This window comes from Natator depressus, chromosome 7 (genome assembly GCF_965152275.1).
Source record: "Natator depressus isolate rNatDep1 chromosome 7, rNatDep2.hap1, whole genome shotgun sequence".
NCBI lineage: Eukaryota > Metazoa > Chordata > Testudines > Cheloniidae > Natator > Natator depressus.
In genome coordinates this window covers 116,259,882-116,278,429 of record NC_134240.1, presented here as the reverse complement: position 1 = coordinate 116,278,429, position 18,548 = coordinate 116,259,882, and the positions used below count along the sequence as shown (strand labels likewise).

The following is an 18,548-nucleotide window of genomic DNA, read 5'->3' as shown; positions in this document are numbered from 1 at the left end:
GCTTCTTTCTAGGGGTTTCCCCCTACATCAGGGCCCTGTCTCATCCATCCAGTGGGGCTGTGCCTTAAGCCACTATCTAGCCCTATAGTTGGAGATGATTGCTCCTAAAACGTACTTGCATTTTGTGGGGCTTTGGTACAGGTTTGCCGTTTTCATCTTTTTCTTTCTTTGCTTTTTTGACACCAGAATTTCTCTCCTGGTCTCTAGGGCTGCCTTCTAATTTCGCTTCTCTTCCCTACTTTGATAGAGAAACCAGGAATTTGGTCCTAGAGACTTTGAAGGATTTTGTTCTCTTTTGACACCTGTGAATTCAATGCCTTTTACTACATTTAAACTGCTCAGCTTGGATTTTCTGTCCCCCATTCAGCAAAGTACTTAAGAATGTGCTTTAAACACCATTATTAAAGTCCTTTGACTCCACTGGGACTTAAACATGTAAGATATCACTTAGCAATTACTATTTTTTGTCAGATAATTTATTTGATTAACTCCCCCCTCCCCCCCCACACACTATTCCACCAACTCTAGTTTTAATTGCACTCATGGTAAATAAAAAGCCACTAAAATATATAGCTTAAGGTCTTGTTTCAAAGTCTATTGGAGTCAATAGCAAGGACTTCATTGGGAATTGGATCTGGGGCTGAATTGGTTACCTAGTTAAAATGCAGCCTCTCAACACAACATACACTCTGTCCCAAACTATTTCCACTCTCACTGGTACCTTTGGCCTTCGTTCCCTAGGTGGCTCTTTCTCCACTCACTTAGTTTGCCCCGATGCATTACCTCAAAATTTTCTGCTGTGCTTTTTGATGGAATCAACAGGGACAAGTGCTAGGTCTGGATGAATGGAATGGTACACAGAGGAAATGCTGCACTCCTGGACCTAGTTCTTCTGTTAATCCACCTCTAAATGTCAGGACTCAATTTTCCATCAAAGCGTGATACATCTCCCTAGGATTCAGCAATGCCTCTGATCAACAAGCACAGTATTTTATGCAGAACTCATATTTAAATATCTATGGTACATAGTTTTCCAGTTCTTCCCTAAGGCAAGCGCAGCATTCAGGACTAGCTTTACATGCAAGTAGCACATGTGTCTGTGCCCAGTTTTGCAACTGATAAAGTGGCTCTGAGACCCAAAAGGCAAAATGCATAGCCCAAGCCCCCGACTCCTTCTCTAGCCTATGGCAGTATTAGCATTCTCTCTGTTTTTTATGTCTCTCCTAACTCCTTGGATTCCTTTTTTTGCCAAAGGTGCGGGAAGAAGTGGCAAGGAAGGGATCAAAAGATTTAGGAGAGACATAACCATGATTTGGAGAAAACACTGGGAAATGGTCTGGTACCGCTGCCTTATCATTCTCAATAGCTTCAATTCTTTTATCCCATGTTCCATGTTACGATGAACACTTTCAAGATCCCCACACACACCCTTCCCCGAAAAATATATTTCTGCTGATGTAGCAGGAGCACCTGTTCCCTCTCACTTGTCAGCATTAAGGGGAAATAGTTCATTTCCATTTCCTGCAGGGTCCATCACCTGGCACCAAATTCCCCCTGCTCTATTCAAGAGGGCTGGCTGTGTCTTGCAGTGACCTCCTGCTGCTTATGCAGTATACATGAGTCATTCCTTATGGCCTCTAATTCTCATACTTAAGTTTCAAGTTCTAGCTTTTCTCAGCATTCAGACACACTTTCAAATCCCATCCGTTAATCTTTGCCATCTTCCCTCTCCCCTTGATTTTCTAGCCTTTAGCACTCAGATGCTGCTTTCCTGTCTTAGGATGTTTTTCCACACTTTTGTCCATCTGCTTCCCTCCTTTTTCCCCCCTGTACTTTGTGTATTGCTAGACAGAAGGCATAACACTTGAATATACACCATTTAGGCATTCAGATCACATACTAATACACATTCATGCTGCCGAAGAGAAGAGAATTATAACTCACGAGTGAGTGTGTTACAGGGTCTCTTCCGTGCTGATCTACAGAAGATACAAGTCTGTTAGAAACCAATTTACAGAGATTTAGCTCAAGTTGTAGAAGCTCATATTTGCAGCTCCTGAGGTCCCTGGGTCAATCCCCAATATGGTGAATATCACACAGCATTGTTACCTCTCCCAATTTTATTATGAGTCTCATGATTATTTGGTATTTCTCTTAGAGCCCTCACTCCTGGAGTCATGATATGATGTGAGAATCTCAGCTTTCATTCCATCATGATTTGTGGGTCTTTGACTCAGGATTGTGTTGGACGCCTGAGATTGGCAATACCGGAGGAGGGAATTCTCTATTATGGAGACCATTCTTTGTACCAACAAAAACGGTCTCTCTACTGCGCTAACAATCTTTTTCAGGGGAATGAGTGGATTCAGGGCTCGGCCATGATATATAGACCTTTTATCTGTAGGGTCCATCTCCTACAGATTCTGGACAGACCCCAGCACCACCAGCACAGAGCCCCACTGACTTCAATGGAGTGGCAGGTGAGCGCAGGGGGCCACTCCTACAGAGCAGCTTGGAGGATCAGGGCCTAGGTTTCCAATTTCAATATGGCCCAGGTTGGTGAAGACCAAAAAGTCTTACAGAAAATGGGCCAGGACCATATGAAACAAATGGGCTGATCCTAGTCCAGTTTCTAGTGGAAAAACCACCACCACAGTCAGCAGTCGTAGAAGAGATGGGCTATAAACCAACTTCTCATCCTCCGCGGATTAGAGAAGTAGGCCATTGGTGAATGCCACTGCTTGCACTAGTGCTATCGTGTTTTGGAGATGTGACTATAAGAATGCAGTGTTTGATGTTGCCAGACACCATTCATAAATCACGAAATTCACTCCAAAAGGTCGCTGGCAGCCTGCCGACACTTTTAGAAGGTGGCTCAAGTTGGTTGGGGTGCATACACGAATTATTGGTTTTCCACAGCCACAATAAAAATGACTGAAGAGATAGGGCCAGACCTTCAGCCAGTGTAAATTAGCTAAGCCTGATTGATTTCAGTGAAGCTGCACTGATTTACATTAGCTGAGGATCTGCCCCAAGATGTGATATAGCTTTGCAAAAGACAAAAATATTGAAAACTTTGAGTGTCACCAAAAATACACACATCCATGGGGCAGTGCTATCTCCTGGCCTTAAACAGCCTCCTGAACTAGCGCCCCACCCAGTGTCCACTACTAAGTGGGCCTTGCCCTGCATCTCCCACGAGAGAAAGCGACAGCGACAGGGCCGCTTACTTTGTCAGAGACAAGACATAAGTAGATTGCATGAGAATCCTGGGCTGCTGGTGTAACCACTGCTGAGTGGGTAGGACAACTCCTCATCTGGGACCAATCCACAGGAGAGAGGAGTCTGCTACAGCACCAGTCTCATTTAGCTCAAGATGTAGCAGCTCCTGCTTTTAGCTATGGAGATCCCTGGTTCAAGACCTTAGAAGACAGACACAGGAAGAAGAGACCAGTGGCTGGATTGCATAAAAGCCATTCGTGCAGAGGGAAAGAATGTGAATTACCCATACATTGGTATGTGATGCACACCTTCACTTCATTAACTACAACCCTTTGCTTTCTTACAAAGGAGAGAAGTAGCTTCTCCCCGTGATTTATTGCTGTTTGTTTTGGATTTTTGATAGGATCCGAATTAACATTAGAGCAGGGCAAAGCAGGCCTAGGGTATCAGAGTGAAACAGCTCCTCCCTAGAAAGATACCAAACATGACTGAAGTCGTTCCCCATCAGCTATAGCAGAGTTCACTGGGCTTAATGATGGATGGCCAGTATGAAGCGTCCTCTAGAAACAAATCAGGCAGGAACATCTGGAGCTACAATGACACAAAAACATCCGAGAGGCTCCAAGACGATACAGCTCAGACCCTGGCACTGCAATGACCTCAGGTTTCATTTCTGTGACCAGTGTCAGGACTGGGGGAACCAATTTCTGAAGTACTGGAAATAGGGTCTGGAGACATTCACCTCTAGGTAACTGGTTGCCACAAGGATGAAATTCAGAGGGTCAGAACAAGGCATTACGCCCTTAGGATACATCTGCACTGCAGCTGGAGATGCAATTCCCAGCTTTGTTCAAGGTAAATAATTACAGTGCAACCACAGCCGAGCAGATGGCGGCACCGATTACCTAGTGCCTCAGACGGGACAGTACTCGGACAGCTAGCCTAAGCTGCCATCCACCCCACCGCATGCTATTTTTATTGGTAGCTCAATCAAAGCTAGTAGGGGTATGTCTACCCATGCTGTAAATTACACATCCATATGCAGTGTAGGCACACCCACAGCCCTCACGCTGGTCCTCTGCTCTAGTGAGCAGTTCACCTTCAGGAGAAAATCAGACGGACTCTGTGCAAACTATTAACTCTTTCCTCACCAGTGCAGCATGGAAGCGGCACTTCCACTCACCAGTAAGGGTTAATCTCAGTCTGCCTTGATTAGGGGATAGAAACATTAACGTTTATGCTAGAAAGAAGAAAAAGCCAGGCCACATTATTCTCTTTCGCTTTCACGTTTAAAATGCATCTAGTTAATAGAAATAAATGTGAAGGAATGTTGTATCTTGCCAGTCTCGAAACCGATGCAATTATAGTCACAATAAACACTCCTTATCTTGGAAATGCACACACAACAGGACAGCGGATAACATGCCAGGATAAAGGTGTTAATCATGCCCTCTAAATATAAAGGGGCGAAAAAAGGCAACTGTAATCCATTTATCTCTAAGGAGGGAAAGGAATTTTATAGTGCAGCAATTAAAATCCAAACTGTTTGGAGTAGGGAAAAAGCAAAGTTTAATGCAGACATGCAAAAAAGAGAGGGGAAAAAAAAACCCAAACTCAAATCCACAGGAAATAATCAATATCTCATGAGATGCCGCAGCACTATTAATAGCATGAAAGTGCTGGCAGATACTATCAACCCGAGTTTTATTAATTAACGGGAGATACACAGAGACAAGGATTTCTGAAAGTACAAAGAACAAATGTGGTGCAGAACTGGTTCCTTGCAAAGAACACAGTGTGCAATTTACAAGGATACAGGGTCTAAATTAGCCAGAAGCTCTTTGACTCAAAGAAATATGCTCTCAAACCAATTGTAAATTTCCTCCCCTTTCGTTTCCATATCTCTACGATTTTCCATGAAATGCTGAAAGGTAACCTACTTAGAACCTTTTTGAGCTAAAGCTCATAGAACTTATTTTCTGTGATGCTGAATGTAAATTGATTCCAGAAGGGATCTGAAGATCTCAATCTAAGGGTTTTTTTTAACCCACCATTGTATTATTCCCAAACACTCCCACTCCTCAGATGCCTGCTAAATCACTTTATTTTCCTCACAACAGACTGTATGCATGTAACAAATAAACCACTGTTTTCACAAACAAGGCCAGGGATTGATTGCACATCAGGGATTCTCTCTTCTGCAGACTTGTTGACAAATAACGAACCAGGCTTGATTTGTTTGGCAGGATCCATGTGTTCAGATTTTTTCCCCCCTGGCCTGTGTCATCAATCACAGGACCAGGTGGTATGGTGTTTCAGTGAGATGAGAGAGATTCCCCAGGAGCAGGTTTTTCACAGCTCTTCTATACCCAAAGTTTACACACAACTATTATTGGATTATAGTTTTCTTTTATTACAGATTGAGCCTAAAGAAGATGCTGTCATTTATAGTAGCAAACCCAATGGCGACTGATCAACAGAGTAAACGGTAAATAATGGCTGGCTTTGTTCTCATCTTTATTTCCAATAAAACCATTCATAAAGTGACATTGTCTGGAACCTCTTGTTACAAGAATTTGTTTTGTTGAATAAAATGAGATACAAGCACTGGAATATAAATGCTTTAAGGAGAAAATTGGCATTCATAGACAGTAGGGAGCTCTGCAAATCTTGGAATGTCTGTTTATAGCTATACAAATATATATATGCTAGATAGAGCTAAGCAAATAAATTGTAACAAAGCATCTGCTTGATGCATTTTACTCTTCAGTGGAATGTTTGTGAACTTATGATGATTTTCACAAATGTATTCATGATCTGAACAAATCCAATTAAATGTCTTCTACAGTTTATGATTCAAACCATGTTGCTTAGTTGTGAGGGGCCAGATTTGTCTTTCACTTTTTACAATGAGAGCATGAGCTCCCATTTTGTGTTTTATCTACATTAGCTACTGATGCGGGCGCCACATGAAGGTAGAAGACTTGATCAGCTGCCTTGTGTTCAGCTGGATTCAGGAGAACATAAGAAGGGCCATACTGGGGCAGACTAATGGTTTATCTAGCCCAATATCCTGTCTTCTGCTGGTGCCCACTCCCAAATGCTTCACACTGAACGAACAGAGCATTGCCCTTATCAAGTGATCCATCCTCTGTCATCCACTCCCAGCATCTGGCAGTCAGAGGTTTAGGGATGGGGTTGCCTCCCTGACTATCTTGGCTAAAATCATTGGGGGACCTATCCTCCATGAACATTTCTAATTCTTTTTTGAACCCCATTATAGTTTTGGTCTTCACAACATCCCCTGGCAATGAGTTTCACAGGTTCACTGTGTATTGTGTGGAGAAAAGTACTTCCTTTTGTTTGTTTTAAACCTGCTGCCTGTTAATTTCATTGGGCGACCCCTGGTTTGTGTGTTATAAGAAGGGGTAATTAATCCTTTATTATTCACTTTCTCCACACCAGTCATGATTTTATTGACCTCTATCATATCCTCCTTTAGCTGCCTCTTTTCCAAACTGGACAGTCCGAGCCTTTTTAATCTCTCCTCATTTGGAAGCTGTTCCATACCCTTTAATAATTTTTGTTGCCCTTCTCTGTTTCTTTTCTAATTCTAATATATTTTTTGAAGTGGAGTGACCAGAACTGCATGCAGTATTCAAGGTATGGACATACCATGGATTGAAATAGTGGCATTATGATATTTCTGTTTCGTAATCTAGCCGTTTCCTAGCATAGTGTTGGCTTTTTTGACTGCCGCTGCACACTAAGAGAATGATTTCAGAGAACTATCCACAATGACTCCAAGATCTCTTTCTTGAGCAGGAACAGCGAATTTAGAATCCATCATTTCATGTGTATAGTTGGGATGATGTTTTCCAATATGCATTAGTTTGCATTTATCAGCATTGAGTTCCATCTGCCATTGTGTTGCCCAGTCACTCAGTTTTGTGAGATCCCTTTGTAACTCTTCACAGGTCTGCTTTGGACTTGGCTATTTTGAGTAATTTTGTATTGTCTGCAAGCTTTGCCACCTCAGCGTTTACTCCTTTTTCCAAATAATTTATGAATATATTGTACAGCACAGGTCCCAGTACAGACCTCTGGGCGACACCATTATTTACCTCTCCCCATTCTGAAAACTGACCTTTTATTCCTACCCTTTGTTTCCTATCCTTTAACCAGTTACTGATCCAGGAGAGGACCTTTCTTCTTATCCCATTACTGTTTATTTTGCTTAAGAGTCTTTGGTATCTAGAAACTTTATCTCTGCATCCTGTCCTGAGGTGACATGTACCCAGTCAGTATAGGGATAGTTGAAACCCTTCATTGCTACTGGGTTTTCTACTTTTGTAACCTCTCTAATCTCCCTGAGAATTTCACAATCACCATCACCATCCTGGTCAGGTGGTCTGTAGTATATTCCTATTATTCAAGCATGGAATTTCTACCCATAGAAATTCTATGGCAGTGGTTCTCAAACTGTGGGTCGTGACTCCAAAGTGGGTCGTGACCCCATTTTAATGGGGTCACCAGGGCTGGGTTAGACTTGCTGGGGCCCGGGGCCAAAGCCCAAGCCCGAGGGCTTCAGCCCTGGGCAGAAGGGCTCAGGTTACAGGCCCCCTGCCTGTGGCTGAAGCCCTTGGGTTTCAGCTTTGGCCCCCTGACTGGGGAGGTGGGCTTTTGGCTTTAACCCTCTCCCGCCCCAACCCAGCGGGTGGGGCTTGGGTGGGCTCAGGCTTCAGTCCCCCTCCTGGGGTCCTGTAGTAATTGTTGTTGTCAGAAGGAGGTCGCGGTGCAACGAAGTGTGGGAAGCCCTGTTCTATGGTACAGTTTGATTCATTTAAGATTGTTACTATATTTGACTGTGTTTTCTTTCACATATAGTGCCACTGCCCCACTAGCATGACCCATTCTGTCATTCCTATATATTTTGTACCCATTGATTGTCATCATGTCACTAGTTTCTGTGATGCCAATTATATCAACATCCTAATTTAATACCAGGCACTGAAGTTCTCCCAGCTTAGTAGGTAGAAGGGGATGATGACCCAAGATCAGGTACTTTGTCTGACTCATGACATAAAACACCCATTTGAGTCTGGAACGAAAGTTGGTGCAGTTCTTACAGATTTGATGGCAACCGACAATAATGTGGTACGCCAGGCTGACTGCCAAGATGCTTCAAGTTATTCTTTGTAGGCTAAAGGTGAGGTGTATCCAGGAAACGATTAGGAACTACAGCATCCTCCTGCAACTCCGGGAGGAAATCAGTTGCCTTAAATATCTCCACAATGGCCTTCCACAAGGGTCAGTTTTGGGCCCCCGTTTGTTCAATATATACACATACCATCTTTCTGAAAGGCAGGCTGGGAAGTATGTATATGCTGATGACATCTGTACTGCTGGCACTGGAAACAATGTTCATACTTTTTAAGGGAATCTCAGCCAAGAAATGGAGATTTTGATCACTTACTTCCAGCAGTGCAGACTAATTCTTAGTGAACTCAAGACAGTCGCAACTACTTTCATTTAAAACAATTGCCTGCCAATTGGCACATCCATGAACAAGGATGGCTACTGCCATTCCAACCCAGTTGTCACATATTTGGGAGTAAAATTCAACCATTGCCTTACACACCAGCTTGGCCCGGAACACCCGAAAATGAAGATATCTTCCTGTACCGCCTTGATACAAAAACTATTGGGATCCTCCTCGGGAGCACCTGAACTGCCCTTGTCAGCTTGTCAACATGGAGCTGAATCTGGCCACTCGGATTATGAGTGCCTTCTTGAATTGTACACCAACCTCCAGTCTGTATGTGCTAGTGACATAGCTCCACTGGATCTCTGACGAGATGCCATTACTGTTAAGTCTGCCTGGAGATCTTTGACATTTGAAACCAACCTATTACATCTCTGGTGAGCTAATGCCCCATTTTCAGATAGGAAACAACATACAGAGCCAACTCAAAGGTCTCATAATATTCAAGAGAGGAATCCCACTCCTGGGGACCGCGGTGTGACACCAAAGCTGATCTCCTGACACCTTTTTGCTATGGTAGCCCACATACTCCTGGAAAAAGAGTGCTACTGGCCTTTTACCATGCACAGATGATCAGCACTGCCAGGGAGCTGAAAACTATGCTCTGACAGATTGGAAGCGTCAGTGGGAAAGAGTCTAATACACTAAGTAAATTCAGGACTCCATCACTCCACCTGCCTGCTAAGTCCATTTGATTGTAGAGCCTGGTCCAGGCTCATCCAGAGTTGCCAAAACTGTGCACTGCTGTGACTGTGGGGCAACATTCCAGACCATAACTCATGTGGTGGAAGAGTGCCCGACTTGACACCCGCATTCTCTGGTTACAGAGCCTGGACATTGAGCTCTGATGCTGTATACGAGAAGAAGTGGTCAGATTAAGTACAGTGTATATGTTCAGTTTTGTGATTAGATGATAGCAACAGCAATAGGCCCTGTTATCAGCAAAGCACATGCTTAACTTCAGCTTTAAGGAGACTACTCATGTAGTTAAACTTAAGGAAGTGCTTAAGTGCTTTATTTAATAGGGATAGGCTTATACATGGGTTTACAGTTAAATCCATGCTTGATTGCTTTGCTGAATCATTGCCTTAACCAGGTTTCTTATGCAAATACTCACAGGAAAAAATATAATTTGCTTTCCATGATTAGGCAAGAGTACAAGCTTAAAATTTATTTTCCATTAAACCTTACTAGAGAAATGTTTGTGGAACAGAGAATATTAAAGGTTGAGAATGCAACCAAAGAGAATTCATTTGAAATGTCAGCCAATATTCATGGGGAAATATTTGCAGTATTTACCTAGTAATAATACACAGATAGTATACTCACCCTCCATCTGGTGTGTGTGTATATATATAAAATATATCTTTAGAGAAGTTGAGATTTCTAGTGAAAAACTAAGGCCACGTGGCTTAAAAAGGTGACTAACAATCTTTCAGGGCACGGTGTTATTTCTAAAGTAAACAGGACTTCTCTCAACATTTCACCAGTTTTGGGGAGAATTTGTGCCCCTTTAATCAAAGAGTTTTCAGTGGAAACATTCTCGAGTGAAAAATTCACAAATATTCCCCCCCCCGCCTCCTTTCACAAAATTAACGCAATTTTCCATTCCACATGGAAACACAAAACCTGTCCAGTTTCAAGTGTTTGTGCATTTCACTACAAATTTCACACAGCTTTAAACTATTACTCTCTTTCTCTTGCTCTCTTAGTCAATGAGACTACTCCATATGCTTAACTTGACGCATATGATTAAGTCGTTTGCTGGATCAGGGCCTTATAGTATAAGGATACAGCTTTTGATAAGTCAACCATATCCTTTAAAAATGCCCTTTTGCCCAAATGTGCTGCATCTTCCGTTGCTCTCAGCTGATGCTTCTCTATAAACCAGTAGTTCAGAGGTCATACAATCCTGTCACCCAGTAGCCAAGCTTAGCAAAGGAACAACAATGGGAAAATGGGTAATAAATGTATGTCCAGCACACATAAGGTACAATTACTACATAAATCCCCTCCACTGGGAGCTGGGACCAGAACCCTAGTCTTTCCACCATAAAATGAGAAGGCCCTTGTTACTCGATGTGAAGGAGAACTTCTCCACCTTCTAACAGAAGCTACCATATCTTCTTTCTGGGCCAGCCAGAATGAGATAATATCACTCGTTCATTCACACACAGATCTGAAAAGTTATTAATATGCCATCAATTAACTTTTGCTTCCGGTGGCACGCAAAATCCAAGCAGTACTGAGGCTCTTGAGAACTTTAAAAAGAAAACAAAAATTGTCCAAATGTTTAATTCTGCAAAAAGTTTCAGACTCAGTTTGACTTTTGGGGAAGAACGTGTTGGTCAATTTGGTATTTGATCTGAATTGATCTGAACCAGTTCACCAGTCCTTAGTATTGACCAACAAGTAGGACAACTAATTTAGATCACACAAACTTGCAACAGACCATCAGCCTGTGTTTGGTATTCCTGGGATGCTGTGGATCAATATACCCTGGTCCAAATCTTGTAAGCTTTAACACGTTACAAAGCAATGGGAGTTTTGGATGCTTAAGAGCTGCACGAATGGGCCAACCCACACCTCACTAGCTTGTGAAGGAGTCAGGAGCAACTGATGCCACTCCTGACAAAAATCGCCAACACATTGTCCACAGAAGGAATCTTCCTTTCCTCCTTCAAACACACAACAGTCCAACCAACGCAGAAAAAAACCCTACCCCGACACATCAGTTCTAGCCAACTACTGCCCAGTTTCAAACATTGCATTCCTGAGCAATCTCTCAGAAAGGCTAGTCAAAGCACAACTACAAATACATCAAGATTTTCAGAAATGACTAGTGATTGTAGGTGCCTCCGTCTTGAGCTGTTTTAGCGGGGCCCTGTCAGTACTTAATTTGTACCAGGGCTTTGCACTTCACAGCCCCAGCACCTCTAAGCTTGGCAGTTCCTCGCCCCGGCACCTCTGGAATTGCCACATCAATTTTGAAAATTTAAAAAAAGAAAATGCTAGAGCCCCGGCACCTTATTGCTTAAGCCCCAGCACCACTTTCATGACAAATTAAGCACTGGGCCCTGTAGGAATGAAGGAAAGTAGATGTGTTTTGTAGTTTAAGTAAAATAAAGGGGTTTTATCAGCCATGGAAAGGCTTTGAATATAAAGTGGGAAAATGTAACAAGGCCTTGAAAACGATTGCTTCTAATTTTTGAATCTATGTGGCATCTGGCAAGATTAGTTTTGGGGAAAATGCTGAGCTCAAAGTTTGGTTGATCAGAAAAGAGAAGCCTCTAATTATCAGGAATAGTTCTAACTAGTTTGAACAATAAAGAAGAGCTGTTCTGTGATGAACTGGTAGTAACCTTTAACATACCAACATTGTCTTAAAGAAGGAGCACATTCATAAAATCTTGTCTACTCAAGGCCAGGAAAGGGGTCAACCCCATACTGGTTCTTAACTAAAGCTAGCCGTTGGCAATGACATCTCTTGTTTGTTAAAGAGTATCAAAAGATAACCTGTTAAAGTATTCGTTACTAGTACCTGCTTATCCAGTTGGAGCTAGCCAGCATGTGTTTAAGCAACCCTGGGTCTAGGCCTTTTGTGAGTATTTCAATCAAGTGCTTATGAATTTGTTGCTCCATGGGTAATAATAATTGCTTATTATTTGGGCTTTTTAGACATGTTTAGAATAAATTGTATAACTGTCAGGTGGCCCTTGGACTTAATAAAGGAATTTATGGCTGAACTGGTGTCATGGTGGCACTCTGTGTTAATAAGTCAATAATAATTCCAATGGGCCCTGATTTTCAGAATTCCCCTCAAGCACCTACCTTCTGAAAAGCAGGTCCTTTTACGGGCATCTCAAGTTGAACGTACTAAAGTAGAGATGCCCAAAATCTCTAGTAACTTTTGAAAATCTTGGCCCAAGTTTCCAAGGACGAATCAGCAACAGACCAACTTTGAGACCATCAGAGGACGTTCATGATACCCATGCAAAGTATTAATATTTTATTGGTCAATGTGCTTTTTATTTCTCAGAGATAACTGGTTAGGAAAAAAATATCACAAAAGGACTTTTCAATGGGCCTAGATCCAGGTTTTATTCAAGCACATCCCTTTCTACATATATCAAATGCCTATTTCGTTGGAAAATATCACGATACAAGGAAAGAAATTGTACACAAATATACTGCTGTGTCAACGTTATTGATTTTCTCGCCATTTGTAAAGACCTTCATTGTCCTACCATGTTTCTTAAATCTATCAGCATTTCAAAAGGCGACCCTGAGAGCCCCATTTATCTGCAGCTGCACATTCGTTTCATTTCCATTTAACAATCAAAATCATGATTTAAATGCCTAGGACCCCCTCTCTGCTTCCATTATGTTAAATGTCCGAGAACAGTCAGTCAACATCCTCTCTCAAAGCACTGTACTCAGTTTCAATAATTTGTGTTGAACTCCTTTGTGGGACTAGGAGAGCTACAAGCCTGTGTGTTTTTTTTTTAAATCAAGATCTCATTATCCAGCCTGATTTTTTGAAATCTTAGCAATTTAGTTAAGTATGGTACATTAATCAGGTAGCTCTGCAGCAGCCAGGGTAGACCAGTCTTCTTTTTGGGTCTTCCAGCAATCATTCAAACAATGCAAAAACTCAAGTGCATTGGAGTGGGGAAGGAGTGATGCTCCACATCCTAAATCCCCTGTTGTAAATCCACGCACAGCTCAAAGGTCAGCTTCCAAGTGGCAACTTTGCTTTCATACAACTTTCGAGAGAGTCTTTTGATGATCCCAGACGTGGCACCAGTTGCTATACTGTCCCAGCATCAAGCATATTTGGGATAATCCACCACTGTATCATGGATAACTCACATTTCGCATTGTTCCCCAAACACCATCCACAGCATTAACAGAACAGGTGTCAAAATCCCCAGCTCCATGGATCTCTCCTCCCCAGAACCACCTTGTTCTTCCCCATTCTTCTTAAAGCAACCATGTCCCAAACATCAAAATGGACAGAATCATAGACTCATAAGAAAATAGGGCTGGAAGGGACCGCAAAAGGTCATCTAGTCCACCCACTTCCCATCCACGCTAAGGTAGGACCAGGTATACTTAGGGCTTGTCTACATTACCCACTGGATTGACGGGCAGCAATCAATCCAGCGGGGGTCAATTTATCGTGTCTAGTCTAGACACGATAAATCGACCGTCGAGCGCTCTCCCTTCGACTCCGGTACTTCACCGGAGCGAGAGGCGCAGGCGGAGTCGATGGGGGAGCGTCAGGAGTTGACTCACCGCAGTGAAGACACCACGGTGAGTAGATCTAAGTACGTCGACTTCAGCTACGTTATTCAAGTAGCTGAAGTTGCGTAACTTAGCTCGATCCCCCCCACTAGTGTAGACCAGACCTTAGACCACCTCGACAGGTGTTTGTCTAGCCAGTTCTTAAAAACCTCCAGTGACAGGATTCCACAGCCTCCCTAGGTAACCTGTTCCAGCGATTTTCTATCCTGAGAGTTAGCAACTTTTCCCTAATATCTAACTCAAATCTCTCTTGCTGCAAACATACAGAACAAAGGCTAGACCTACATTTGGAGTTGCTCACGTAGCTATACTTGTGCTAGCTCTCATTGAGCTAGCATGCTAAAAATAGTAAGGTAGCCATGGTAGCATAGAATCATAGACTGGAAGGGACCTTGAGAGGTCATCTAGTCCAGTCCCCTGCACTCTAGGCAGGACTAAGTATTATCTAGACCATCTCTGACATGTGTTTGTCCAACCTGCTCTTAAAAATCCCCAATGATGGTGATTCCACAACCTCCCTAGGCAATTTATTCCAGGGCTTAACCACTCTGACAGTTAGGAATTTTTTCCTAATGTCCAACCTAAACCACCCTTGCTGCAATTTAAGCCCATTGCTTCTTGTCCTAGCCTCAGAGGTTCAGAAGAAATTTTTTTCTCTGTCCTCCTTGTAACAACCTTTTATGTACTTGAAAACTGTTATGTCCCCTCTCAGTCTTCTCTTCTCCGGATTAAACAAACCCAATTTTTTCAGTCTTCCCTCATAGGTCATGTTTTCTAGACCTTTAATCATTTTTGTTGCTCTTCTCTGGATTTTCTCCAATTTGTCCACATCTTTCCTGAAATGTGGCGCCCAGAACTGGACACAATATTCCAGCTGAGGCCTAATCAGTGTGGAGTAGAGCAGAAGAATTACTTCTCGTGTCTTGCTTACAATACTCTTGCTAATACATCCCAGAAGGATGTTTGCTTTTTTTGCAACAGTGTTACACTGTTGACTCATATTTAGCTTGTGATCTACTATGACCCCAGATCCCTTTCTGCAGTACTCCTTCCTAGGCAGTCATTTCCATTTTGTATGTGAACAGTGAGGTGAGTGGCAACCTGGGCTAGCCGCCCCAAGTACAAACCTGCCTGGATCCCAGGGGTACGTACTTGGGGAGGGTAGCCTGTTAGGGTTGCCAACTTTCTAATTGCTAAAATCAAACACCTTTGCCCATCCCTTTCCTGAGGCCTCACCCCCCACTCACTCCATCCCCCCTCCTGTCACTTATTTTCACGAGGCTGGGGCAGGGGGTTGGGGTACAGGAGGGGGTACAGGCTCTGGGCTGGAGGTGTGGGCTCTGGGGTGGGGCAGGTGTGTGGGATGGGGTTTAGGATGTGGGCTCCAGGAGGCACTGACCTCTGACTGCTCCTGGGAAGCGGTGACATGTCCCTTCGGTTCGTAGGCAAAGGCACGACCAGGGAAGCTCCGTGTGCTCCATGTGCCGTGGTTCTCGACCAATGGAAGCTACGGAGCCAGCGCTAGGGGTGGCACCTGTGCACGGGGGCAGTGCACGAACCCTCCCTGGTTGTCCCTCCGCCTAAGAGCCTACTTTCTAGGAGCCACGCAGATCCGGGCAGGGAGCCTGCCTTCCTCTCTGAGCCACCAATCAGACTTTTAATGGCCCGGTCAGCAGCGCTGACCAGAGCCACCAGGGTCCCTTTTTGACTGGGTGTTCTAGTCGAAAACCAGACACCTGGCAACCGTATAGCCCATGCCACTGCTCACAGCTGCCCATGCTTTCACAGCTATACGACTATTTTGAGCATGTCAGCTCAAAGACAGCTAGGGTGATTATGTCTGCTTGAGCTGGGAATCACACCCCCAACTTCATGTGCAGGTGTAGTCTAAAAGTACTGCTAATGGTACAGTTGTCAAGCTTGTCCATGAGGCATAGAAACTACAAGATCACTTAAACTAAAATAATCTGAATTAGGCCCCAGTTCTGCAAACACATCTTCACATGAGTAACTTTACTTGCATGTGTCATCTCGTTAAAATCCATCGGGTGACTCAGTGCATAAAGTTACTCAAGTTTGGATGTGTTTGCAGAATTGAGACCTTAATTTGCAAATTCCATTTTAGTTGGGGGATGAAAAGTTACCCGAGTAAGAGATACCAGAGTATCAATGGCACATTGTACAAAAACTGGTGTCTATGGAGGTTCTGTTCAGACTACATGGACATCCTGGGTAAATATGGGTTTCAAGTCATCTAAATGACTTCACAAACATCATTCTTCTCTGTTTATTTGGAAGTGGTGTTTATCCCCTGCACTCAAGTCACAGACGGGCAATTCAATGTGTAATGTGGAAAACCAGAATGTGGTTGATGAATGCAAAACATGGACGAATCAGACCTCAAATGAGCAAGGTAGAGATATTCATAGACTTAAAACTCTGAATATTTTCAAAAGACAGAAATTTATGCTGCCTCAAGGGAATTTAGCTTGTGCAAATGGTAACTTCTCTCTGGCACATAATAGGTCACAGAAGTCATTTGTGGAAAAGGCAGTCATATAAAATGCAGGGTATCAAACCAGATGACCCAAGTGATCATTTCTGCCACTACTACATATGACCCTTCAGTCCCTCATTACAGCACAAGTATGTAATAAGGACGAAATTCGCTACTGTACAAAGGGCCAGCATGAAGCCTGTGCAACATTTAAATCCCAGTTAAACCCTACAGACAGGATCCCACCCTAATTTATCACCCATGCTGTGGGAGGAAGAAGTCCTAAGTGATTAAATAGTTCTTGGTACCTAGCCTTGTACTGGCACTCTGCACAGGGGCAAATTTCACCCCAAATGAACAATCCTTGAACAACTGTTCCCATGCCTTGGCCAACACAGACTTTAAGATCGAAAATGCTGGTGTTCCTTGTCTTTTTTCTTATGCAGGCATATATCCTGTGTATACTGCATGGAAATTCCCAATCCATATGCACTGTCTCAGTTTCCCTAAACCAGTTAGGTGCCTTTCAAGTGCAGAGGAAAATGAAGTCCCTGCCTCAAAAAGCAAGCTGTCTAAAAGGACACACACGACAGGCTGAGATGGAGCAGCAGGGTCTGCAGAGAGGAGGTGAATGGTACCACCGAGACAGCGGAAACTTTGCTTAATACGGAATTTGAGGGAGACTCTGCGTGGGGGGTCCCCCTTAATCAGGGGTCTGTGTGGGACAATCCAGGACATTATTCCCAATAATCACCCTACTCCTTCATATCCTGTGCCTTATGCTTCCATACAACAAGAGACCCCTCCAGAAATGTACAGAAGAGAAGATAGCCTCTGCCTTTTACAAGCATGTCAGCATTACAAACTCTCACTAAATTGTAACTCAGTGGAATGCTTGTCTAAGTAAAACCTTTTGGGCTTTGGGAGCATTTTCTCGTCAGGATTTTGTCAGATCCTGTTCAGCTAGCTAGTGGGAGAACTTTCAGGGCAAATAACCTTACATGCAATCTGGCCTCCAGAGATCCTAACATCTCAAAGAGTCTCTCCCCTTCTAAACAACGAAATCATCCCCCAGCTAGAAGGTATAAATATGATTGGATGTTCGATACCTTTTATGCCCATCCATGTCTTGTAGACAATCACAGCACCAGACCCTCAGCTGTTGTAAACCAGCATTTATTCAATAGAGCTACGCCAATTTACACAAACACAGGATCTGGTCCATAGTACTTACATTAGCAGTAATGAACATTTAGGGAATGGATGAAGATTAACCAGTCAAGGCAGAAGTCATATAATAAACTAACAAGACACTAAAAGTCTTCTCATTTACCTTGCGCTTGTTGGTTGGGCAGACGTACAGGTAGCTCAAAATAGTCTTCAGGCCAACCTTATCATTCAGTTTCTCATATGTTGTCCCATAATCTGTTGACCTATAAATCAAAAGAGAGCTTTAATAAGTACAAATACTTAATCACAAAAGGCACAAGCCACTTGGCTGCTTTTCAGTGTAAAGCCTATGTTTTACATAGTGGAATGGCTCTCTGGAGCTTTTTGAATGATTCATGTAGTATATAATGATGCTTAATTATGTACACACAGCATCATGTGAGTGGTTAACATTTGCATTTAAATTGGATTAGGAAACATTAAAACAGCATCTTCCCACTGCACTTTAAAATAAACACGTTCAATAAGAAACATTAATTCTCGATAGAAGAAGAGATGATGATAATTATTGTAAATGCCAAATAACAGAGCGAGGGGCTAAGTTATCACTTCAGTATATTATAAGCTCACTCATTTTTTTTTTACATAAGATACTGCATCCTTTCCAAGCACAGCCAAGTGCTGTTACTTAGTAAAAACAGGCTTCAGAGTAGCAGCTGTGTTAGTCTGTATCTGTAAAAAGAAAAGGAGAACTTGTGGCACCTTAGAGACTAACAAATTTATTAGAGCTTAAGCTTTCATGAGCTA

General features: G+C 42.9%; 1 protein-coding gene across 2 annotated transcripts in view; it reads right to left on the bottom strand.

Moving 5' to 3' along the window:
* LOC141991179 (VPS10 domain-containing receptor SorCS1) overlaps nucleotides 1–18,548 on the bottom strand; it is a 400,215-nt gene that overhangs the window by 202,911 nt on the left and 178,756 nt on the right. For both annotated transcript variants that reach the window (XM_074959393.1, XM_074959392.1), the window contains exon 3: nucleotides 17,905–18,004. In XM_074959393.1, the coding sequence (XP_074815494.1) occupies nucleotides 17,905–18,004 (100 nt within the window). The remainder of the gene's footprint in view (nucleotides 1–17,904; nucleotides 18,005–18,548) is intronic.